A 25560-nucleotide genomic window follows, 5' to 3' on the forward strand; every position below is an offset into this window, starting at 1 on the left:
TAAGTCCTCTACAGCCTAAGCTCAGAGCCAGCTGGCCGTTAGCTCAGATTGTACAGCCACCTGCACTAAGCTCCAGAGATCCCAGGTTTGAGTTTGCCTATGCGCAGTTACACTGGCAGGCTGCTTGGCGTCATGCAGAGTCCCAGGGGAGTCAGCCAGTGACCCATGCTTTGCAGATTTTTCCCAGCCTGTGCTCTTGACATTGGTGGGCTGTAAAGGCTAATGTGTCATGCTACTGTTTTTCTTTGCAGATCCCCGCCCCTCCCCAATGGATCTCTTAACATTTCCCAGATATAATCCCAATGACCTCATAACTTACTTCCGCAATCAGATCCTAACAGGAGCTGAAGCGAAAAACCTCTCCAAAAATGACTTGTTTCCAAATCCCAAGGTAAGAATACACTGCAGACAAAGTAGCTTGTTGCTGGAGGACAACTTAAATATGATATTTGCACAAGTAGTCCCACGGGTGGAAGTAAAAATATTCACATGAGGAAATGCTACAGGTGTGATTTGTCATCCTACAGATGCACGTGAGCGGACAGACCCCCTTCCTCGGTATGCAATTTCATGATTAGGATATTGGGACCCAGGGTTTGGTTTTATGACACTGGGAAGCTTGTTTTACTGGGCCATCCTCTGGATAACATATTTGCCTTAATGATATTGAATGATGTCTGTTGCTTAGCTGCAGTTTTGCCTTGAAGCTGATTCATTTGGCTAGGGTGAAGGAGCATAGGCAGATATTCAGATGAAATTTGAAGCTCTATTGTTACAGTACAGAAGCTGCAGACCTCAAATGATGGAATGTACTGAATGTCTGAATTTTGTTCATTTACACACTATAGTTGAGCTCATTGAGGCTTAGATTTTAACAATAGCCTGTCTGTTGAGATATGTCAGGGAATTCTGTTGCATATGAGTTGTCTGTCTTAGGCGATTACTTGAAGAACTGAATGGGCTTCCTTTTTAATCTGTAGCAACATTTTTGTGTTAAATGTTCTAAATTTAAATAAATCCTCTCCTGCAATTGCTTGGGAGCTTGTAAAGGCATGACATTTCTCTTAATTTCCAGTCTAAATGAGTAATTCAGAATCTTATGTTTTTAATTATTTCACCAATCACTGTAAGTGTTTGCTGTTAATTTTTTATATAAAATCATTATATAGTGTGAAACTTTCAAGATTTTGGTTTCACTCAAGTTTGAAAATTGTCCAAGTGAAGCTGACATCATAATTGTTGATTACAAACAGGTAATTAAAAACTATGAGTGCAAATACACTGATTAAAGTTACAGTTAGCCAGTCTAATTATTGCTCTTTAAAGCGGCGTCATGAGATGTTTCATTACAACATCTCAAGTTGCAACAAGAGAGTTTAGCAATGTGTTGTCCTCATGAAAAAATGAAGTTGCTCTTCATTTGCTAAAGGCAGAGTATTACTGTTTTGTGATATAGTCTGTGTGCTATAAATAACGAGGAAGATTGGATAGTAATTTACAGAGAAGAGGCTCATCAAACAAGTAGTCAGTTATTAGTGTACTTCTAATTACTGGAATTAAATGTTTTTCTGTCTCTTGTAGCCTGAGGTGTTGCATATGATCTTCATGAGAATCTTGCAGAATGTCTGTGGAATCCGCCTGGAGCACTTCTACATGGTGTGTATACAGAAGTGAACAATTAAGTGCAAAAACTGAAAATGAAACTCATAATTTCCAGAATTATGAAATTTAAGTAATTAAGCCACTGGGTTCTTTGAATTTTTAACAAGAAGTCCTATGGCACCTTATAGACTAACAGATATTTTGGAGCATAAGCGCTGGTGGGTGAAGACCCGCTTTGTCAGATGCATGAGTGGGTCCAGAGGAGGTCCAGGCCTATTAAAAGAAGGGAGTCCCAGTCAAGAGGCTGGCCAGAATTGACAAGGTCAGTTCAGTCATGGAAGATGTTCTCCATTGTCCGTAGCTGATGTGGAGGCATGAACATCAAGAGAGGAGAAAATGCTTTTGTAATTGGCCAAAAGCAGTTTCTCTTCTCTTCTCTTGATGTTCACAACTCCACATTAGCTGCGATAATGGACCACATCCTCTGTGACTGAACTCTGGCCCTTCTCTTGACTGGGACTCCCTCCTTTTCATGAGCCTATATATTTAGACCCTCCTCTGGACCCAGTTGACGAAGCAGGTCTTCACCCAGAAAAGCTTATGCTCCAAAATATCTGTCAGTCTATAAGGTGTCACCGGACGACTTGTTGTTTTTGAAGATACAGACTAACTTGGCTACACTTCAGATACTTGAATTTTTAAATTATTTGGTCCTTTTAGCATTTTGTTCAGCTGAATGTGGAGTTAAGTCCCATGGCATCTTACGTTTGATCCACAATATTTAATTATTGGGAGATTTCGGGTATAATGCAGCTAGAAATACTGGGAACTGATATTTTACCAGTCTGTATTTTGGGTTTAATTTTAATTTCACATGATAAAGTACATTTTATATTTAGTTTAACATACCACTGAAAATGAAAGTTGAGGACAGATCAATTAGTGAAACAAACATCCCAGGCAAACTAAACACTGATCCCTCATTAATTTAACACTGTATATTGATTTCTCTGTCCGAAGTGTTACGACAATAGCTAATCCCTGACAGTCCTATGGATAAATAAACAGCCACAAATCTTGCATGGACAAACTGAGGTATAAAAGTTGTAACTTGCCAAAGTCGAAACTCCCAAAATGAGCCCTAGACTTACTGTCTGCTCTTTTAGCCACATCCGTTCCTCGTGCTGACTTGGAGTTCTTAACTAACATTTAATAACCTCTTCTTTATAAGGTCCTCCCTTTCCACCGGGGCAGTGAGTGCCCTCCTTTGGCTGAGATAAATCCTGAGCAACTGAGGTCAGTTTGGGGAGGATGAGAGCTGTAGTCCGAGCCCCAGATACATGTAGAAAAGTTAAAAGAAAAAACATTATTTTGTAAAAAATTTTTTTTTTTGTTAGAGCTGTTTCTTGGGAACCATGTGCTCAAACACCACCAACTTGGGGCACGGACTCTACTCAGCAACACCATGAGGCATAGCAAATTTCAAAACAATCTGAGTCAGCATGAGGATTTTTAGAGCACTTATAATAGTCAGCCTTTAAAGAGAAAGCAACCGTCAGTCTTTAATGAACTCATTCATTCAAGCGTATTATAGCATAGTTCCAGTTCCACTATAATCGAAGTGTAATGCAGGCATATCAAAGAATACTACAACGTTACATGGCAGCATAGGAGTCCAGATCCACGTTGTTTTGAGGGGAGTAAACCAACAATTTCCTTATTAATTATCAGCTTGTGCTAACAAATACGTAGGGCTCAATTCTAATCTGAAATATGCAAGTGCATTATGAAGCCATTAGTGCACTCAACCGTTTGCTGCTGTTCTAGGCTGTAATGTCACTTGACCATCGCTTTAGTCTTCAACTACTTGGTTCTCAAAACATTGTGTGAGCCGCAGGGATAGGGATCCACAGGCTGCAGTTTGGGCACTACCCACTTGCCTTTGCTTTGGAATTGGATTTTAGTTATTTGAATTTATTACCACTGAATAACTTTCCCATTTTAAACCTTAGTATTTGACCCATATGAACACTCCTTGTAATCGCCTTATTTATTGACTCTTATGTTTAGATGCCGGTTACTGTTGACATAATGTATCCACAAATATTTGAAGGCTTTCTACCTATTTGTAACTTGTATATTAACATGTGAGTATAACAAATGGATTTTTTTTTCCATACAGTTCATTAATTGATTGTAGTTTAATTCATTTTAGGTAATTGGGTTTTAAGCAATTGTGACGGTCCTTTTACTTGTTAAAATTACGTGTAATAAAGTTTAGCAGATAAGAGGCATCTTAAAGCAGCTAGCACAGTGGGGTGCAACCTGTGGCCCTTGGTTTGTCAGGGTAAGCTGCTGGAGGGTAGACTGTTTGCCTGTGACTGCAGGTACGGGCACCTGCCTCCTATTGGCTGTGGTTTGATGTTCCTGTCCAATCAGAGCTGCGGCAAGTGTGCAGGGAGTTGCTGGCTGTCACTTACCACAGCTCTTATTGGCTGAGAACAGCGAGCCACAGCCAATGGGAGCTGCTGGTGGCCATATCTGTGGATACAAGGTAAACAATTTGTCTGGCAGACTGCCAGCATCTTAGCATGACATTTGGCCCACAGGCAGCAGGTTACCCATCACTTAGCTCATGGTTTAGTAGGCTAAAGATCTCTGCTGCCAGCTACTTTTTATCCAAATGTATGTAATTTTTTTTTACTTTATGATTGTGAGACTGAGGTTTAGATCAACAGTGTACTGTGGCAAGTTAGCGAGCATGCAAATGACCTAGAAATACCTTGAAGCAGTTCATTGATGCCCATTGTAGAGGCTAATAACTAGATGTGGAGGGAGGTCTTTGAGCAGTCATAAAGATCCTGCAGTAACCACCCTGGCCTGCCATTCTTAGAGCTAGTGCAGGGGTTGGCAAACTGCAGCTCTTTAAGGAGCCACTTGAGGTTCTGAGCATTGCCGCCGCTGACTCCTCTTGAGGCTCTGGAGGTTGCTGCTGCTTTAACAAAAAAAAAAGGGGGGGGGGGGGAAGAGGGAAGAAAAAAAAACCCAAATTCAGTTGTCTGCTGTTAAACCAACTGAATTTATATTTGTTTAAGTGGCGGCAGCCTTCAGAGCCACTGAACAGTCAGCGGCGGCAGGGCGGGGAGCCCTGGAAGTGAAAGCTGCAGCAGGGCAGGGAGCCATCCCATGTGGGGGAAAGCTAGATCATCAGGAAAGCTGGGGGGAGGGGTGACTAAGCCTACCCCTGCTGGAGCAGTGCAGCCTGCTGAGAAGGTGGCAGGGATCTGTGCATGCTGAGGCAAGTTAATCCTGGGGGCAGGAGGGGAGGTTGGGGCTCAGAGGGGTTAAGCATCAGGATGGGGTAACTTAACCTTCTAACTTGTACAAATCATTGTGCGTGCGCTGTTCTTAAAAGAGGGGTGACAAAATACATGGATTGAAGTTACTTATTAAGGACTGTCTTGTGTGCACATTTATTGCAGCTCTTGAAGGATTGATTTCTGTAACTGAATTTGAAAACAATGGCTTTTCTTGCTATTTCATTTGTAGGCTCCTGTGCTAGTGTGTGTGGTGGCATAATTGACACTGGCATATTGTCTTCTGAGTTTCATATTAGAACACTCCTATTTCATTTTTCTTTTCCGTTTCTAAGGCCTGGTGTACATTGCACAATTAGATCAATGTAAGGCAGCTTACATCAATCCAATTATGTCAGTGTTCACTACTGTTTCTTCTCCTCTTATTATGTGTCGACACTGTCTTACTTGGCTGCTGTATGTCTTGTCAATTTTATGGCTCTGAGCCATGAATTTGGCAAGAAACTGGACATCTTAAGTCCCTCTGCCCAGCTCTCAACCAGGCTTCTGCCCATGGAGGTGAGAAGCCCCAGAAGTCTGACCCCCATCTCCGTATCACCCTCACTCAATTCCCAGCTGGAACTGTGGAGATGCCTAGGTATTTTAGATTTATGTAGAGCAAAAGTACTGTCGTGGACATATGAAGTGGGTTTGTTCATAGAACTAGTAATATTCAGTATCTTTTTTTCTTTCCTTCCCACAGGGAGCGTTTTCTTCCAGTCTGCCGTGTTAATGACTTTCATATAGCTGATGTCCTAAATCCGAGTAAGCAAGCATTTGTTAAACCATCTGTCTCTCTATGATCATATGATGCCTTGGCCATTTCTGTGAACTATCTTTGAAGTCTCTTGGATTTTACTTTCAATGCTGCGGTAGATAGTTTGATGTAGTGGAGTCAGCAGTTGCCTGTTCTTGAAGCCCGTAGTATGGCCTTGTAGAAAATGCAGTTCAGTAAGTAGTTCTTACAATGCGGTAGTCCATTCAGTTCATGCTAATTAATACCTTTCTGTTCTTTTACAAAACATTACAGTTCTATCTTGCTGCTAAGTACTAATCTGATGTTTTCCAATAGTTTTGCAATATATGGTGGTTATGATTACTCCTAAAAACTAGAAATAGTTATGAATAGGTGGCAAGACTTGAACTCAGTGAGGATTTCCTGGGGGAAATATTTGCATTTCTTCCTTTCGTCCACTGTCTTGCCAACACATGGTTGCAGTTCTGGTGTGGCACAAGCCATTCAAGAAGGATTGAGAATTTCCTAAAGAAATGTCTTAAGTTTATTTCTGCATCTTCCTGTTTTCTTGCTAAAGCATTTGAGGTTGGCCAGGAATGTCCTTGTTCTTCATTCCAAAGTTCCATTTGAATTTTGAGATTGACCATGCTTGACAAAAACCTGGCTGAAATGATTTGTTTGGGGTGGTTTTTGGTTTGAGACCGAGGGTTGTAGTAGGTGATCTCCTGAGCTCTCTTCCAAACCTAATCTTCAGTAATTCTGTAATTGGAGTGAGGAGAAGGGCCTTCTCAGTTCAGGGAGATAGCTGTAGATTCTCTATGTGAATATATCCACTGGAGACCCCCTGTCTGTCTTTTGGGTTTAGTACAAAGCTTTTCTCTTTGGGTTAGTTACCTTTTTTTTTTTTGCCTCACTCATTTCTTTTTACCATTTTTTTTCTTGTAATTACATTAGCCAGTGCTCATTGGTTTTAGGGGAATGGCTATTTTTCTGAGCTATTATGTCCAGTTTGTAGTTTATTTTTAAATTGTACAAGGTCCTTGACACTGCATCTGGGTTCATCATAAATTCATGGCTTGGTGTAATTGGTTGTCCAATCAAATGAAATCTTTTCCAATTACTGGTAAGATAATAGCTATATTTGTTGAATTTTTTCAGAGATTGACATATATGTATAAATTAATAGGATTAAATTAATGTCCGAGGGAGATTTGTTTTTCTCTAAAACTTACTGGATTTAGTGATGGATATCTCTCAAAGTACTCTTCCCCTCCCCTCCCAAAAAAAAAAAAAAAAGGAAACAAACCCAAAACCAGTCATTGACATTCTTTAAAAAAATTTTCTTCTAAGCCAATAAAGTTAAATTAACCTCATAATTTTCCTTAGAGTATTGTACATTTGTAACACAAATACTCAACTATATTTAACATGGTATTTTTCTGCATTTGTTTTTCGCTTCTGTTTAGCTGTGTGAGTTTTGCTATGCTCAAATTTTCCAACTATGGGACATATAGACACCAAAACATTCCTTGTTCTTTGCTGTTCCTCTCTTTTAGAAGCAAAGCGGACCGCTCGTTTCTTGAGTGGCATTATTAACTTTATTAACTTCAGAGAATCACGCCGTGAAATCTACATGGAATTCCAGTGGACATATGTAAGATTCTGTACAGTTTGTAAGAAACAACTCAGATAAGACCATCAAAAATATTAGAATTTATATCTGGAAGTTTGCAGGCTTAAGTACTGTTTTTGAAATTACACTAGTCTGCCATGGGTTATAATTTTTTCAAATTGTCTGTAGCAACTTCTTGTCTTTTTGTAAGACACAAATCTTGAAGAGAAAAAGAATTCCAGAGGACTCCTGCTTACACAGTAGGGAAAATATTTAAGTGTTTTTCTGGCAAGCAGGAATCTTAATTTTTTTTTTCCAGCTGCTGGAAAGGGAACATCTAAAGGTACTAGCTGAATACAGGCAAGTCTTACTGTGCCATTCATCTGTAGGCTCTGCTCAAACATGAGGCTCTAGTAATTTGTTTGAGACTTTGGAGTGGTACGCTGAGGAAACATGTCAGTTAGCATTTTCATCTAACTTCAGCCCTTTTGAGCATTAGCATTTCTGAAAGAAATAAACAGTTGTGTAAAGCACAAGCTGCATCAAAATCAGTCTAGGAAATAGAGCTGTGGTGTTGGTAGGAAGGGAAAGTTAGGAATTTGCTTTTCTTTTACCTTGCCATTGAATGAATGTTTTAGATCACACGTCCACATACAAAAAAAGGGATCAAAAAAGCAATCTGCTCTTTCGAAAGAGCGTCCACACAGCCCCCACTCTTTGGAAAGAATGGGATAGGGATAGAAAAATCTGGCACCTTGAGGACGGCTGTTTTGAACAAAGGGTCCCCAGAGCATCTTCACATACTTTTTTCTGAAAGACTTTTGGAAAAAGGTGCTCTTTCTCATTTGGGAGAGGAGGGCAGCCTCCGGAAGAAGAGCCATGTTGTTTTGAAAGGAATTTGAAAGAGCGCATTTTTTGTGCAGACGCTCTGCTTGCTCTTTCAATAAAGGGCCTGATTTTCTGAAAGGAATGTCTACTGTAGGCGTGGTCATAGAGTAGCAAGTTAAGCCTCTGGCCTGTAGATGATAGAAAATTATTACAGTGTTTCTTGTTAGATGGTCTGGTTTGGATGATGTATACTTGGATCACTTCCAGGTATACTGCTGTACCTCATCTTTAATCTAACTAGTGCATGGAAGATGCAGCTGTTGAAACACACAGTTCCCTGCATCCTCACCAATAAAACCTGATTGGATCATATCACACTAGGGCTCCCTGGACTCCTCTGGTTTATCTTTCATTTCCAACCTAAATTCAAGGCCCTAGTGTTAATCCACAAGGCCACAAATGATTAAAGCCCAGCTGTATGGAGACTGCCTTGTGAGCAATATTTTGATGGTTGCCCACTACAGGGATGATGCAGCTGGTGCTACTGTGGGTAAGTATTTGGGCAATTAAGGTTTTGTTTTCAGCTGCTGCTGAGTGGGTATGTAACTTAATGCCACAGAAGATTCAGATTCAGCCCAAACCTAACCACATTCAGATCAAACACTAAGAGCTACTTTTTCAATGAAGCTTTTGCCTAATAATGGCGTTTGGAAAACAAATAGTATAGAAATGAAGGGGGAGCACCCCTCTGCTGAAGACTTGGTTACTTCTAATATGCTTAATTCCTTGAGAGCTAAGAAACTACATGAACTGTGTATTTCTTCCCCACTGGTTCCAACATGCATCCTGGATTTCATAATTTGCATACAGGGTCCTTGGCTCTTGTAAGGCACAGGATAGAAGTAACAAAGATTGGTGACACTCTTGTTAAATATGTGGAACAGTAACTTTAAACATCACATCTTGTACAGGGCAGAATGGGGATTTCAGTAGGCACAGGAACCCATTCTGTGACAGGATCTTAAAGAAGACCAATTTTTACATAACTGTAGTTTATTATAATTCATATTTGAATATATCCATCCTTGGATGTGGTATGAATCAGGCTACTTGTCTATCAGTGTGCTTGTTTTTCCATGGTACATTAAATTTAGTATTTATATATTTTTGGAACTAAACACGCATACTGGAATCTTTAAAATAAAGGCTTCAGTGCAAGGTAATTGTTGAGTCAGCTTTTAGGCTTAGCAACTGGGCCCTCTTCTATAATCATGAAATATTCAAGGAGCTGGGGAAAGACTTGGATGCTTGGAAAATTTTTCCTTTTGAGGGGAGTATGAGAGGTAACATTCACTTAGCAGTAAACTATGAAGCTGGCACTGTCAGTAATGATCTCAACTGGGTATGCCAGGAGTACAAGCAGTATGTAGTACCAACCCGACTGTGAGAACTATGTTGTAGGTGGATTATAAATCTCCTTTCCCATATTATGTAAACTGATCACTAAAATACCTTAAACTTAATTTACAGAAATCAGCTATGGAAAAATTTCAGCAACTGCAGACAGCAAATCAGGAAGCAGCAGTGAAGCTAGAGAAACTTGAGTGAGTAGGGGCGGTCTAGTAATTGACCTCTGTGGCTTTTGCAGTTATAACACACTTGCACATGTCCTCTAATGGGGAATAGTTAGGCTATTGCCTTAAAACAGAAGCAATGTGTTTGGTGACCGACTTCTCTAAATCAACCGAGGCATTATACGGACTCATCAGCGTCTGAGACTCTTCCATCTCTTTAAAGATCGAAGTAACCATCTTTCTTCTTTCCAGGCTGTAGGAGAATTAGCTTGGTTAAGTTGTTTTTACATAGACTTATTTTTCTATGTGAAGTAATTGAAGGGAAAAACCAAAAGACGAGTTCGTATTTAATTCTGAAACTGATGAGGCAGGTGATCAGTTCTTCTTATTTCCATAGCTACGTCCAGCCCCTTTGAGAGTTCTGTCTCCTAAGTTGACCAGCCTTTTTCTGGGGGTCAAATGGTTCACAGCTGTGGAGAGAGGAAGGAATTCTCTTGTACCTAGTACCTATCCCATGGACACATGTTTAGTTAGCTCATAATTCTAATTCAGGCAAACGTAAAACTTTTCCCATGGCATCTTTCTGCATTTGCTGGTGATTGCTCTGAGTAGTTTCACTGTGGACTTGCACTGAGAGAGAGAGTCTGGATTTCTACATTCAATGCTTCCGCAACCGTGCACAGACTGACATTGTACACAGACTCCAAATGAGATACAATCTCACCTATGCCAAACACTGTCGTCATTAAGTCAGACTATGAACAGGACGCAGCCAGACAACTCTCCAACACCACATTTTAGAGGCCTCTCTCCTCTGATCCCACTTTGGAATTCCGAAACTACACCATCTACTTAAGGAACTACCTGCTCAGGACCATATTAACTCAGACACACCATCTGAGTCCCGACCTGTATTCTATGTAATTCTCAAAATCCACAAACCTGGAAGCCCTGTCATTTCGGGTATTGGCACCTTTACTACTGGAGTATCGGAGGGGTAGCCGTGTTAGTCTGGATCTGTAACAGCAATGAAGGGTCCTGTGGCACCTTATAGACTAACAGAAAAGTTTTGAGCACCTTATAGACTAACAGCTTTCGTAAGCACAGACTCAAGTGAGCTCACGAAAGCTGATGCTCAAAACTTTTGTTTACTACTGGAGTATCCATTTACATAGACACCCTCCTCAAACCCTACACTACCAACACTCCCAGCTATCTCCAAGATATCACTGACTTCCTGAGGAAATTACAAAACATCGGAAAACTTCCTGACACCACCTTCCTTGCCACCATGGATGTAGAGGCTCTCTACACTAATATTCCACATCAAGATGGACTACAAATGATCAGGAATACCATCCCTGATGTTACCACAGCTAATCTGGTGTCTGACCTCTAACTTTGTTTTCACCCACAATTATTTCTGATTTGGGCAAAATTTATACCTCTAGATTAGTGGCACTGCTATAGGGCACCTGCATGGCCCCATGATATGCTAATAAATTTGTGGCTGACTTGGAACAACGATTCCTCAGCTGTCGTCCCCTATTACCCTCCTTTACTTATGATACATTGATGACATCTTTACCGTTTGGACCCATGGTAAAGAGACTTTAACAATTTGCACCCCACCATCAACTTATGCCTTGACCACTCCACACAAGAGATAAATTTCCTGGACACTACAGTACAAATCACTGATGGCCTGATCAATACTACTCTCTACCAGAAACCCACTGACTGCTACGCTTACCTGCATGCTTCTAGGTTCCATCCTGCACACACGACATGATCCATCATTTACAGTCAAACCCTGAGATACAACTGCATCTGCTTTGATCCTACTGCCAGAGACCAAAAACTACAAGATTTCTACCAAGCATTCGTAAACCTGAATTACCCATCAGAAGTAAAAAAAGAAATAGATAGGGCCAGACAAATACCCAGAAACCAATTACTCCAAGATAGACCCAGAAAAACCAATAACAGAACACCACTTGTTGTTTCCTACAACTCCCAACTCAAACCACTGCAAAAGATCATTAAAGACCTACAACCTATCCTAAATCATGATGCCACACTCCAGAAGGCCCTAGGTGACAGGTCTGTTCTTTCCTATAGACAACCTCTCAACCTGATGACGATTCTCACTAGCAACTACAGGCTATACCACAATAATACTAATCCTGGAACTTTTCCTAGCAACAAGCCCTGTTGCCAACTTTGTCCACATATCTATTCTGGAGATACCATCACTGGACCTAACCACGTTAATTACAGAATCATGGGCACATTCTCCTGTTCCTCAGCTAGCATCATATATGCCATCATGTGCCAACAATGCCCATATACCACGTATATAGGACAGACTGCAAACACTCTTCAACAAAGAATGAATGGACAAAGAACAGACATCAAAAAACTCTAAATACACAAACCTGTTAGCCAGCACTTTAACGGAGTGGGCCATTCTGTTAGAGACCTGAAAGTTTGTGTTCTACTGAAAAGGGACTTTAACAACTATCTACAAAGGGAATGCTCAGGCCTAACATTCATATTCAAATTTGACACTAACACGGTTTGAACAGGAACCGCAATTATCTGACCCATTATAAGTACTCTTTTACATACTTTGATGTTTTATCTAACTCTTAACTTCACCACCCACCGCCGTCCCTCTGCTCTTCTGATTTGCCAATCCTAACAATTTTTCTGATTTGTCAACCTTGATAACAATTTTTGGACCTCCGTGCTTTTTATATTGAGTCTGTTCTGGTAAGGCTATGATCTGAAGAAGTGGGTCTGTCCCACGAAAGCTCATCACCTAATACATTATTTTGTTAGTCTTTTAAAGGGCTACATGACTGTTTTTTTGTTTTGATAGAATACAGACGAACACAGCTGTCTCTCTCACTATCATATCTCTGTGTTTAGCACGATTCCAGTAGAGCAGCAAGCAGAGTTCAAGCAGCTGTCTGATGCTATCCAAGAACTGCAGCAAGTACTAAACCAGGACTATCGTCGAAAAACAGTATGTTCTCTTTGTATTTCTTAAGTTCTGTCACAAAAGGCAACTACTGTGACTTCTGATTGTGGGCATCTATTACATATTGGGATTTATCTCATGAAAATTTGAGGAGAGATTTCCAACTGAAAATAAAGTAAAAATATTTAAAGTATTTACATCTATCATGGTCTGAGTCCTCTGGTGGTACTTGTGTTAGCTTCATTCCTTCATAAGTACCAGCACAAGTTAATTACTGTATCCATAGGGATCAGAAGCAGTGTATGAAATATAGTCTGTTGTTCATTATAGGAACAGCTGGCTTGTTTCAGGAGCTGAGATCTGGATTATAATAATATTTTGTGACTGCCTGTTTAATTTTGTGTTGCCTCCTCCTTGAAGTCAAAGTGTGAAGTCAAACCAGAGCTGGAGGTTGGCTTGGGCTGGGAACAAGGACTCAGGCATGTGTCTGCAAAGGAGTCTGATAGCTGTGCTCGCATGACTAAAACAGTAGTGTGGAAGCAGCAGCAAGCACTGTACAGGTGCACCAGGGTCTCTGTTCACCTATTCAAACCTGTTCTTCTGCATCTGCGTTGTTTTTTTCTTTAACCCATGCTAGCACAGCTCAATTAACTTTTGTATTGCAGTGTAGACACCCTAAGATGGGGTGAGGAACTTTTGTTGGGTTGGGACCACTGACCCACAGAAAAATCACTGGGGGGTGGGGCGGGGCACAGTAAAGTGAGTATCTTAAAAAAAAAGAAAAACCCTCCCCAAAACCCTAACTTATATGGCCCTTGACTGAGACACCTCATTCCCCTCATGCTTCAGCACCTTGGGCAGGGGGTGGTGAAGGGGACATTGAGGTTCAGAGCTTCCCCCAGGTCAGATTAACTCTTGTGGGAGCCTGGAGTGGGAATGAAAATGTGGGGTTCAGGATTCAGTGTGTAGGAGCAACGAAGGGTCCTGTGGCACCTTATAGACTAACAGAAAAGTTTAGAGCATGAGCTTTCGTGAGTTAACTCACTTCTTCAGATGCTCAGTGTGTAGGAGGGGGTTGCTGAGGAGCAGGTGTGGGGTCTAGGCAGGAGGGAGGGTGCAGGAGTAGGTTGGGAGGCAGTGTTCCCTGGAAGCTGAGTGTTTGGGTGGCTGCCCAGGGGAGATTTAGGTGCCATCCAGTTGGCTTAGCAGAGTGCCCACAGGTAGCCGCATGTGTTTCTATTAGTGGTGCCCATATGCCTATGCCTTGGTTTGCGTAACATTTATTCCCACTAAAGATGGAAAAAATTAGAGGGACAACTGGAGTGGGAGGGGGCGGGTCTGGGTGATGTGTGGGGACTCTGCCTCTGCTTCCCTCTCTCCTACTGCTGCTCCCAGGCACTCCCCTCTCTGATTGGCTGGGATTCCAGCCAGTCAGAGGAGCTGGAGGCAAAGCCTGTCTAGGCTGTGCTCTGCTGTTGTTCCCCCAGCTGGAGGAGGGGGAGGAGAAGGGGCGGCAGCAATGAAGCTGCTTTCGTGCCCCACCAGGCAGAGCCTGTGAGCCAGATCCAGCTCTGGGTTGCCTGACTCCAGCCCACGAAGCTTGGGGCTCCACACCTCTGACTCGCCACAGTCCGGTTGCTGGGGAAGGGAGCCATGAGCTGTGGAGGCCAGATCCTGGCAAGCAGTGGTTCAGATCTGGACCGTGGTCTGGGTGCTTCCTGACCCTGTCCAAGGACATAAGATAATAGCAGTTATGCACCTTCAGAGCTAATGAGAACTTGCTGAAGATTGAAAGATGCTGATGGGTGAAAAGAGGTGCCTCAGAGAAAGGGAGGGGGAAGGTAGTCAGCCTGCTCACATGGGTGGTTGGAGGAAGAGGTAAGAACTGCAAACAGGCATGTTCTCTCTAAGCAGCTGGTATGAGATTAGATAAAAGGCAAAGTCCATGCAGTTAGGTTTTGATTTTATTTGTAACCCATGCTGCTGAAAGCTATACTCCTGTTAATATTCAGCAAAGCTGTGTGGTCTCTGTGCATAAAGCAGTAGTAATATTTCCAGATGCATTAATGGCTAGGTCTAAACCCCAGCTATTTGTTGAAGTATTCCTAATTGGTATGCAGAGACCTGTTCAAAGAATGGATGAGCTCTTGAATTCCACCCAAGGCCTGACAGCTGTGGGGTTGCACTCTTGCTTTTTCCAACTACTCTGTAGTAAAAATTCAAACTGAAAATTCGAAGCCATGTTGATAATGCTTCTTTTTGAACTGTCCAATAATTATTCTCATCATTAGACAGCATTGCAGGAAGTGACTTCCCAAAAGAAAGCAGAAGTTGCAGAAGGAACCCGAAATCTGGTAAGTCTAACTCAAATTTAAGTGGGATTTGAGCACTAGCCTGCAGTAAATGACGGGCCTTCTTGTAACGTAGTGTCTCATTTTTCTGCTTGATTTCTGCTAGCTACGTGCAGTTTGAATGGTTCAGATAATGACATATGGTTGCATTTTAAAAACCTCTGTATAGGTTGAAACTCTGAAATTCATGATTCTCCCATCCAGTAGGATGTTGCTAAACCAGATAGCCCCCAGTGACAGTGAGACCAGTGGCGGGAGCCCCAGCCAGAGCAGCTGCAGTTGGGCTGGCAGCAAAGGGGGTCAAAAGTGGCCAGAGAGCTGTAGTCCAGGAGCAGCAGTGAGGGAGCCTCACCTTGGGAGTGGTGGCCAGGGCTGGGAAGCTGGCGACTTGGTGCTGGGCCCAGGAAAGCCGCAACCTGGGGATGGGGAGGCTGTGCCTGGAACTGGGAGCTGTTGGCTGGGGAACCATGGCAAGGGAGCTGGCAGGGCTGGGAAGCTGTCAGTGATAGCTGGGAGGGGAGCCCAGGACCAGAGGGTCCCTAATGGAAGAAACAAGGCACCCCCTAAAGTTTTGGAAATAGCCCTTGCCACCTAAGACATTACCTATTTTACAGATAGGATTAGGGGCTAATGGCTAGGACTAGAACTGGGCAAATGCCAGAAAAAAATTGTGAATATTTTTGTGAATACAGCTGGCTTTTTTAGTGCTGTTTGTGGTTGTGACTTCTTATTCATTAGCATTTGGATAGTGAATTTTATTGGCAAGAATTTTTGCAGCAAAAAAACCATGGCTAAATAATGCCAGAGTGCCCATGCACAAGCAAGCAGAATTAAGGCAGCCTTAACTTTGGCATTTTCTTACCTGAGTGCTTTCCTTGGCAACCAACAGTCTTAAGAGACTGTGGTAGACTTCAGGTTTTTAAAAGAGATACTAAAACAGAAATGTTGTGCTGTAGAACAGTTGGCTAGGTAGCAGTAGACTGCGATCCTGCACAAGGTGCTCATTGCAAAAGCCTCAGAAATAGCTTATTGTTAAAGTGAAATAACAGAGAGAACAACCATATTTTTAATTCTTTCTGCTTAGAATCAAGTAAAAGTGACAATGGCAACTTTGAAAGAAGAACAAGAGCAACTGAAATCAAAAATTGTAGTCTCTCCAGAGGAACTGAAAAACTACAAAGAACATATGAAGGAGACTGTCCAAAGACTCAAGAAAACCCATGTGAGTCTGAATCACTTTATACCTGCTTTCTTCTTATAACAAAGTGTAAATTCATGGACAAGACATGACTAATGTTGAGACTGTCTTCTGGAACAATACAGAGATCAGCTAGTGTATCATTTTACAAATATAATTTAATTTATAATGAAAGACAAGAGCTGATATTTGGAGAGGGGTTGTAACACGTGGGTTTAAAAGTTAAGCATGGGATCACAAGTGCTTTAGTGCCTCTGATGATTCCTCTGTAATAGTAAATGTAGAAATGTTGGGTCTCTTGAACCAGTCAAGCTAATTATATCTACCATCCTGACACTACCGCATTTGGCTGGCTATGTGTTGACAGCTCTTCCCAGGCCCCAGCCTCTGAACCAGGTGCTCCAGGGCTCACTTTGTTCTCACTCAGTCATTTTGAACCTGGAGGCTTGCTTTCTTCTGTCTGGGAACAGCTTATCCCAAAGTAATAATCTAATTCCAAAATCATCTGAAGTAGGTTCACGACAGTTAAAATAGAGAAAGTAAATCAAAAGAAAGCAGATACCATAAGGTACACAATCAACTTGAAATCTTAGTAACCTTCAAAAAACTCAGTGTACAGTAAACCCTCCATTTTTACAGACCCTGATTTAGCAGACTTCAGGAGCAATGGATGTCTGCCAGCCCCCCGTTGTTCCCCAAGTCTGCTTAATTGGGGTCCATAGACTCCTAAATCCCACCCCTCAAAATGTAAGGAGACTTACCCTAGCCGCTGCTGCTGAACCCTCCACCATGGCCTGGACCACTGTGAATGGAGTCGTCATGTACTCCCCCCACCAAGGGTGGGGCGTGTATGCTGGCAGATGGTGCTCATGTACGTGCCCACAACTGGTGGGGGGCACGCGTGACGGCTCCTCCTGCTGTGCAGTGGGCCAGCCGCTCCAGCCCCGTGGGTGGCAGGATCCAGTGTCTCCAATTGCAGTGAGCCCGGCAGCTCCAGCCCTATGTGGTAGTGGGCTCCAGCCGTACATGGCAGCGGCAGGCTTTGGGGGGATTCCGTGGGTTCTCTAACGGCAGCAGCTCTGAGGGGGCCGGGGGACAGTAAACCCTTGTATGTAATGGACTTTTGGGTTTAATGAACACCCCTCCCCCATTAGCTCGTTAAATCGAGGATTTACTGTATCTTCAGCAGGGGCAGGCAAGATAGGGCCTGCAGGCTGGATATGGCCTGCCAAGCCTTTTAATTCAGTCTGTGGTCCACCCTGCGTCAGATAGCAGTGGTGCTGAAAGCAGGTGGCTGTTCCATGCGGCTTTCGGCGCCGTCAGGGGAGGGCTTTTGGCAGTGTCCCCAACCCCTGAAAAAATCTCTTAGCTCCTGTTGGCTAGTTTGAGCTGTCTGGGGCTGCTGGCAGGCAGGGAAGCCTGCCTGAGTGCTGCTGCCTAGGTAAGTGTCTCCTGGCCAGAGTCTGCCTCTTGCACCCCACCTCCTTCCACACTCCATCTCCCCCCAAGACTCTTCACCCTCTCCTATGCCCCTCCCCCAGGCCAGAATCCTTTCTTGGACCAATACTGCCTCATGGACCTTGCACCCCAATATCCTGGCCCAGGTCACAACCCCTCCTTCACTTAAACTCCCTGTCAGAACCCACATCCTCTCCTGCACCCCAGCCCTGCTCCCTTCTGCACCCAAACTTTATCACAGGCCCCACACCCCCTCCATAGAAAAAGGCAGCCCTTGACCACTTACCAAAATCCAGGAGTGGTCCCCCATCAAAAATTATTGCCCAACCTTGATCTTCAGGAATTGAACATCCATGCGTCCCCTTTGCAATTTGTGGTTTTCTAATCACATTTTTTGTATTCTCAAATGTTTCACTCCAGCTGGTATATGAAGACTCATGAAAGACAAAAGGAAACTCAGTGGCTTTTTAGGGCTAACACTGAAACCCCTCCCCAGTATATAATCTGTGAAATGCACAAACTAAATAAAAGACCAACATAGGAAAAGGTTTCAGTAATATACCTTTCTTTTCAGTTACCTGTAAGAATAGTAGGCTGAGAACGTTCAGACAGTATACATAAAGTTTAAATCGTATAGCCAGCAGCGTGCCTTTCTCCTGTAATGTAGACCTGCCTGGCTTTATCTCTGCAGCAATAAAGCTTACAATTTGCTCTTTAGATTTCTCTCTGTTATACTATTTGTTTTTGAGATGTGAAGATAATACCATCTGACTTGAATCAAATATCCCTGTGTAATGTTAGTTATGGAAACATAAATGCACTTCTACTGACCTATAATTTTCTTTTGTCTAACTTAGATTATTTCCTTCAACAGGCATTTTAGCACATTGAATACGTAAATCTGCTTCTTTATATTTGTAGGTTTGACTGAGTTGAGCAGCTGGGTATCTTTCCTGTCTTTCCAAAACAATGGCTTACCCCGATGCAAAATCTTATTGGCAAACTCAACATTTACTTCCTTTCAGCTACAATTTTGAAGTTGTTCGATTTCTTTAATTCCAGGTTACATCCAGACATTGAAGGATTAATTACAAGAGCATTATTGTAGAACATAATTGAAACCACATTTCACTCATTTGTTTAAGTAAATTACTTTTTCTTTCTTCGTAAAGCAAGAGGTTATTGAGAAATATGAAAGCTATCGAGACCTAGTTGAGATTCTGCCATCATGTCAATCAGAGGTGCAATTATACCAAAAGAAAATGCAGAGCCAAGCAGCAAATGTGGAGAGGATGGCCAATATCTCTTCAGAGGTTTGTATTATGTACTCGTATGTCCCCCTCCACTAACTGCATGTAAGAAGTAAACTGCTCTCAATTAAATACCAGGTTTTAATTTCATGCAAGTACTGCTCCCTGTTGCTCTAATTCTTTTGCTTAGGATATGAATCTGGAAAAAAAAAACAAACCACTATGCAACAGTTTACAAACTGTTTGCTGAAGTGGAATTTATTTCAAAGCAAAACACACTGCCTTCCAGTAACTAAACTTAACAACCAGCCCTGTATCTATTTTTAATCATTTTCTATTTCAACAGTTTCTCTTATCCCAAGGGATCCTAAGCTGTTTCAAAACTATTTATAATTGGCACCACCAATATGCAGCTACATTGGCAGTGGAGAATAATAATTTCCCATAGCACATCTATGTGTAGGAGAGGAAGCTTTGATTTAAGGTCATGAGGACAAATGCCTGTAAATTTATTGTCATCTTTAATAGTGTAAGCACTTATTACCATAGAAACGTAAGCCAAAATAGCAAACTGTCTTTTCTTTTTATAGAGGATTATTTGTTGGGAGGAGAGGAGTTTGAATTTTAAACAGTTCTACTTATAGGAACAGCAGAAGCCCAAAGGAGGAAATAATGTATCCAAAATGAATGTTTTAACAAGCACCTTAATTTTATCAGTATTACCAACTAATTTTTAATTGGACACATTTTTTGGCACTAAGTATGTTATGTTTCTGATTAGGAACAAACAGCCTTTTTGGAGAATGACAAAGTATTTTAGTAAGCGAAATAACAATAGCTACGGTTGACTTATTTTGATGAAACTTAGTAAATTTTGAATATTTGTCCAGCATAACTTACAGTAGTATATTGCAGTAATTACTGGAAGTCTAAGTGATGTGATCCACCAAGCCTGACATTAAATGATTATAAAATTTAACTGTTTGATTTGTTTAGGAAGAATTAATTGAGTTTTCAGACTATGTAAAAAGAGAATGAATAAAGATCTGTGTTAGCACACCTATCCCATAGAGCAGTTGGGGGCAGCTTGTAGCCCATTGGCCAAGTTCTATGTTTGGCCCATGAGACATTTTGTTTACCATTGGTTGCCAGATTCTGTTGATTTCTGTACACGTAAGGTTTTGTTTTCCCTGCTTATATTACTAAAATGACACTTGTAAAGCAAGGGTGTGGTGAATGGCACACATTGACTGTAAGAACTGTGCGCACCCTCAGCATCCCGTCAGTGTTGTTACAATTCAGTTGGCACACCCCACAGATTCTAGATACACAAGTGCAGTTGGCAAAACTACCTTATCCTGGGTGACCATCTTGATTATGACAATTTTGCAGCCCACTGAGATGAAGGAAGCACATTTGTGTTGCCCATCACTGCAGTAGAGGGACATTATGTTTATTTGGTTTTACAGAATTGCTTTTCAGTGTTTCTTTCAAAATATTACAGGTCAGAAATCTTGAGGACCAGATTGAGAGTGCCCAGATAGAGATGAAGAATGCCACAACAGATGAAATGTCCTTAAAGAGGGTGGTCCGTGCTAAGCGCGAGAAGCTGTCTACGACTGAAATAAGGATAAATAAGAAAATTGAGGAGGTTGACCAGTACAAGCACACAGTATTTGAGTATGGATGAATTGGCATTTCTGCATGGTGCTACTTGATGCGACATACACATACAAAAAAATTCACAGCCCTGATAGAAACATGTAACAAGTAGCATACCTTGAAATGGAAGTAATGGGGGATAGTTCTGTGAAGACTGGTAATGCTGAAGGCAAGCACTTGGGGACTCGGATCAATAATTGCAATGTGACTTGACAGCATTTCTTTCAGTGGATTACTAATTCAATTTACAATGCTTAGCCTTGATTCTTTTATCTTTTTAAAGAAAATGTCACACTGGGATAATTTTCCAACTCATCAGACTTCAACAAAGCCCCATTTGCCTTTCATGAATTTTTCATAATTTCCCTTGCCACTGTTGCTCATTATCAAAGCCATTCAAGACCCATAAGGAAATAGGGCCTTGTATCTCAGGGGGGTATTATCCTGATGTGACACATCTAAAACAAAAGGAAAAGTGTCATTTGATCAAAGCTTCCCAGCCAGTCTTTCTTCCTATGCGATGCTGCAGGCATGTTGTAAGGCTGGGCCTTTAACATCACACTCCTTTCCATGAGGGCAAACAATATAGCAAACACAGGGCTATGATTTCACTGTAAGACCTAGGAGGAGCTGGCCTGTGATGGTATTTTAAGCACTAATCTTCAATAGTATCAAAGGGGACACAACATTCCTGGCCAAGTGGACGCAGTACGGTACAGAAATCATCTTCATTTAGATGGGGAAAGTTTAACTGGGTGCTCTGAGCCTATCTTAGGGCTTCTGCTCTCTGCAGAGAGCTGGCCCTAAAACTTGTGGGGCAGATCTCCCTGATTTCTGTCTCTTCAAAATGTAGTAGAGCACTGACTTAAAGTAAATGGAGGCTTTAAGTGAGCCAGAATTGAAGGCAGCATAATATACGATTCCTTCTTTGCTTCTGACATTAAATGCTGTTCTCAATTTTTGGTGTTGTAGATTTTTTTTTGTATTAACACAATCTTGCGTTGTAGATCTTTCCAGTGTTTTGACAATTATGGGCTTTAGCAGCAAAGACTGGGAGGGAGGTGGCTTTGGATATCTGCATCCTGGTGAGTGGAAGGACGTTTGGTAGTGAGCAGGAGAATGCCCCTCTGGAAAAAAAGGAAAAGACGCAGAGATTGCTTAACGCTGTCTGTTAAGCTTGAATGCCTTGTCCTATCTGAAAGCAAGCGGTTGCTTACTGCCCCACAAAATGGTGGGGTCTTCCCTGCGCAGTTCTGGGTCCTGGGGAATGCTGAGGTGGACCGGGCCGTTTTACACCTCCACCCCATATGCTTCTCTAGGAACTGGACACAATACTTTCCAAATTAAAACTTTTGTGCAGCACAACTTTGTGGCTTGTTGAATTCTGTGGACAGTTCCACAGGTCAAGAATGGTGCAAAACTCACAGGTCTGGGCATAATAGCACTTTCTGTTAGTGATGTTGCAACGTCAGGCTAAAACTTAGCTACAGTGTTTCCTGAAAACATGAACCCTCCAAATTGTGTTTTAAGATCCTGTATTGTCAGACAGCAAATCTTTAAACTTTGTGGCACAGTGCTAGCTACATCTCAGTGATATGGCTCAGTATTAATGATGCAGTGACTGAGACACAGGAGTTGAGATCACATAGGAAGTCACAGTCTGAGCTGGCCTTTAAATTTAAGGTTCCGATCCCATTACAGAATGTTGCCTCTCGGGCAGAGGTTCTCAAAGCGGGGTGTGCAGAATGCATTGGCGCTGCTGGTGGAGCTACCCTCAGAACTGGGCATCTGGCTGGCAGCCACAGCTTTCCATTCTGCCTTCAAAGCTGGACAGAGCATATGTGCTGGGGTGGCATAAGGGAGGAGGGATTTATAAATTACTATAGGCCCTTAAGAATGGGGGCACAATTAAATAAGTTTGAGACCTCTGCTCTAGAGTATGATGAATGCATCAATCAACAATACAAAGGCAGATAGAAAGGTGTGATGTGGATTTACTGCCTCTGGAATTTCCACTACATGCATCTGACAAAGCGGGTCTTTGCCTATGAAAGCTCATGCTCCAAAAAATCTGTTAGTCTGTAAGGTACCACAGGACTTCTTGTTGTTTTTGTGGATATAGACTAACACAGCTACCCCTCTGATACTTGTCACCATGCAAGGTTCTAACTGTAACTTTGAAAGTCATTTTTCTTTACATTCATATCCTGCATGAAATCAACTTCATGTATACATTTAATTTGGGGTGAAGTGACTGGTTCTGCACTAACTATATCATACCTTCTTGCTTTAGCTATTGTAACAGAATTCAGGAAAAGAGACGGGCAGTGTACGAGAAGGTGGCAGCGATGCACAAGGAAATCCAGCAAGTAAGATTCAAAGTACAGCAGCGCAAGGAGAACATTGAAAAGGAAAAAATGAAAGCACAGGTAAGCAGGAATTCTTACCTATTAAGTATTGGAGAGCAGAGTAAGGCAAAACTGTTTTTATTTGCCAAAAATGCAATTCCATCAGACCAGAAACTTGACATTTGATTTTAAATTTTCCAGACAGCTTCACCCCTTTTGGCAATTGGGCATTATTCACAAACCCAGGGTGGGGCTGCAGCAATAATTCTTTCAGAACTTTAGCTTAGTAGTTAGGACCACTCACCTGGGCTGTGGAAGACTTTGCTGCCTGATGTAGGAAAAAGGATTTGTATTTTGATCTCCCACATTGCAGCTGCTAAGTTATGGGATGTTCTAGAGTGCATATCTGTCTCTGGCTGAAGCTATTTCTTTTCTTATAAATAGTCAGAGGAACAAGAAACTGAATATGGGTATACCAAATCTTCTAGGTGTATCTTAATTACATAGTCATTCTTTGGCATGGTCTACTCTAGGGAACAAAGTTGATCCCAGATACGCATTTCTAGCTCCACCATTAAGTGTAGTTAGAATTGACGTGTCAGAATTGACTTTCTGCCCTAGTGTAGACTGGGACTCTTCGGGCTCATGCCAACGTCCCTTTCACCACGTGATAGCGTGAAGTACTAGGGTTGATGGTCAAGCCCAGAGAGCGATTTTTTTTGCCACGTCTTCACGCATGCGGCAAAATCGAACTCCGGAAGATCATGCCACATCGAACGCCTGATGAGTGTAGCTATACCCATACTCTTTCCCTGTCCCAGTGACTATAAATGGACACTCATAGTGTCAATGGAAGGCAGGTTTTAAGAAGGGCCTGACTACTACTTTATTCAGCCTTTTTAAAAAAAAATATGTAACCAAATATTTTGGGTTGAATGACATTTTTTAGTTCAATCCCAAATGGATTTTTTTTGATTTGTCTACATTTTTTTTTCTGTCTTGGGTTTGGTTCAACCTTAACTGATTTGTTGAGCAGCTTTGCTGTAACTAGCCAGTGCCTGCTCCTGCCCCTTCCCTCCTTCCTGCAGCAGGCTCGTCCTCTGTGCCAGCTGGAGTTCATGTGAGCAAGGCACTTGGATGACCTGGAGTCCTGAGGGACAGAGGAGAAGTGGACTAAGGGGATGCTTTGGGGCTATGGAGCCACACATTTGGAGTTCATGCTATACTGCATGAGAGCCCCAATCCTGTGGATAATAGATGATCTGCTGAATTAGGGCTCTCCTGTGAGTCTTACAGGGATCATCAGGCTTGGGAAGGCGAGAGGACTGTATTGTTGCAGGGGGAGGGATTCCACTCATGTGGATCTTCTGAAGTATGCTGGGCTTGTGGTCAAGGGAGCCTAGCAAACCTGGGTGGTGAGTACAGGGTAGCCTGATTGCTCTGAATTTTAGAAGAGGGCAGTTCCCATCCTTTTCTCAATTGCTCTACCTTCCCTTCCTGTTCCATGGATATTCCTGAGCAGGACTGAACGCAGCTCTGATTCATTCAAAATCCATCCTGCTGTCTCTTAAATCCTTTGTAAGGCATCAACATAAACACTACTGATGAGCTAATCTAATGTACTGACTTTCTCATTTTAGGAGATTTATCTTAACCTGAGGGCTGGCTTGGAGAAATACCATGAAGGTCTGGCGAAAGTAGCAGAGAGTTATGCTGCCGCACGAGATGAAAAGACTGCTGAACTAAAGAGGAGAATGCTTAGAGTTTAGATGTCCTGAACCAGCTGTTACTCCAGCTTTCATTTGGCCTCTGCTTATTGTATTTATCCTCCTGCTTGGATTTCAAATATTGCATTTTATGTGGGAAGCTTTTAAAAACATCTCAGAACATATTTAGTATTATTGACAGGCATTGGTACTGTCAACTGATTAATCTTGGTAGAAATAGACATGGAAATCCTCTCTGCATATCTTTTTCAGTTCTGATTCTTCATATGGTAAGTTTTACCAATTTATTTTGTTTACATAAAATTATTTGAGAGTCCTCTCTGGCACCTTGAGTAACTACAATTTTTGCAGAAACTACATTAAGGATGTTGGTATGGGCAGCTTTGGTTTTAATGAAGGTACCTCCTTAGATCTTGGTTTTAGTATTTTCCAGATATCTTAAATAGTCTGAGTTACCTAAATTTCTAATTTTGGGACAAGTCATACTGAGAATATCATGATGGAAGAGTGGATTCTTATATACTGATGACTCGGTCTTACTTTGCCCATAACATCCAGCAATAAAGAAGCCCTCAGAAGAAAGAGTCCTACTTGGAGAGTTACTTAATGTCAGTTGGTGTAACTGTGTCTTTTTGGAAGCTTGAATCCATGGTCTCTGGTCAGTGTAATTTTGACGACCTGTTTGTGTTTGTACAGAATAAGTCCTTGTTTGAGCATACAACTGAATTAAAGAAATAAAATGGTATAGATTGATATTCATTGTACATTTCTAGTGAAACTGCTCTTCTAAAATATTTGGCCAGCCTGCCTTGGAAACCTAAAATGTTACTCTTAAATAGCTGCTGTAAAGATTTGTATAGGCTCATTTTTCT

General features: G+C 41.9%; 1 protein-coding gene across 1 annotated transcript; it reads left to right on the forward strand.

Moving 5' to 3' along the window:
* Window positions 1-24730, forward strand: NUF2 (NUF2 component of NDC80 kinetochore complex). Its single transcript, XM_075002975.1, has 14 exons — window positions 1-85; window positions 252-391; window positions 1582-1656; window positions 3673-3749; window positions 5662-5723; window positions 7251-7348; window positions 9665-9738; window positions 12643-12743; window positions 14990-15048; window positions 16130-16267; window positions 18874-19014; window positions 20456-20631; window positions 22907-23042; window positions 24602-24730. Exons 2-14 carry the CDS (start codon window positions 269-271, stop codon window positions 24728-24730), a joined length of 1389 nt encoding a protein of 462 aa, XP_074859076.1. The 5' UTR covers window positions 1-85; window positions 252-268.
* Window positions 24731-25560: the final 830 nt, after the last annotated feature.

The sequence above is a fragment of the Carettochelys insculpta genome, chromosome 9 (genome assembly GCF_033958435.1).
Source record: "Carettochelys insculpta isolate YL-2023 chromosome 9, ASM3395843v1, whole genome shotgun sequence".
Lineage (NCBI taxonomy): Eukaryota > Metazoa > Chordata > Testudines > Carettochelyidae > Carettochelys > Carettochelys insculpta.

Excerpts from the sequence above, each read along its gene's own strand:
- NUF2 (XM_075002975.1), top strand. The coding sequence starts at position 269 with ATGGATCTCTTAACATTTCCCAGATATAATCCCAATGACCTCATAACT. Across the intron at positions 1,657-3,672 it reads GCCTGGAGCACTTCTACATG|ATGCCGGTTACTGTTGACAT; the intron begins GTGTGTATACAG and ends TCTTATGTTTAG. Across the intron at positions 23,043-24,601 it reads AGGAAAAAATGAAAGCACAG|GAGATTTATCTTAACCTGAG; the intron begins GTAAGCAGGAAT and ends TTCTCATTTTAG.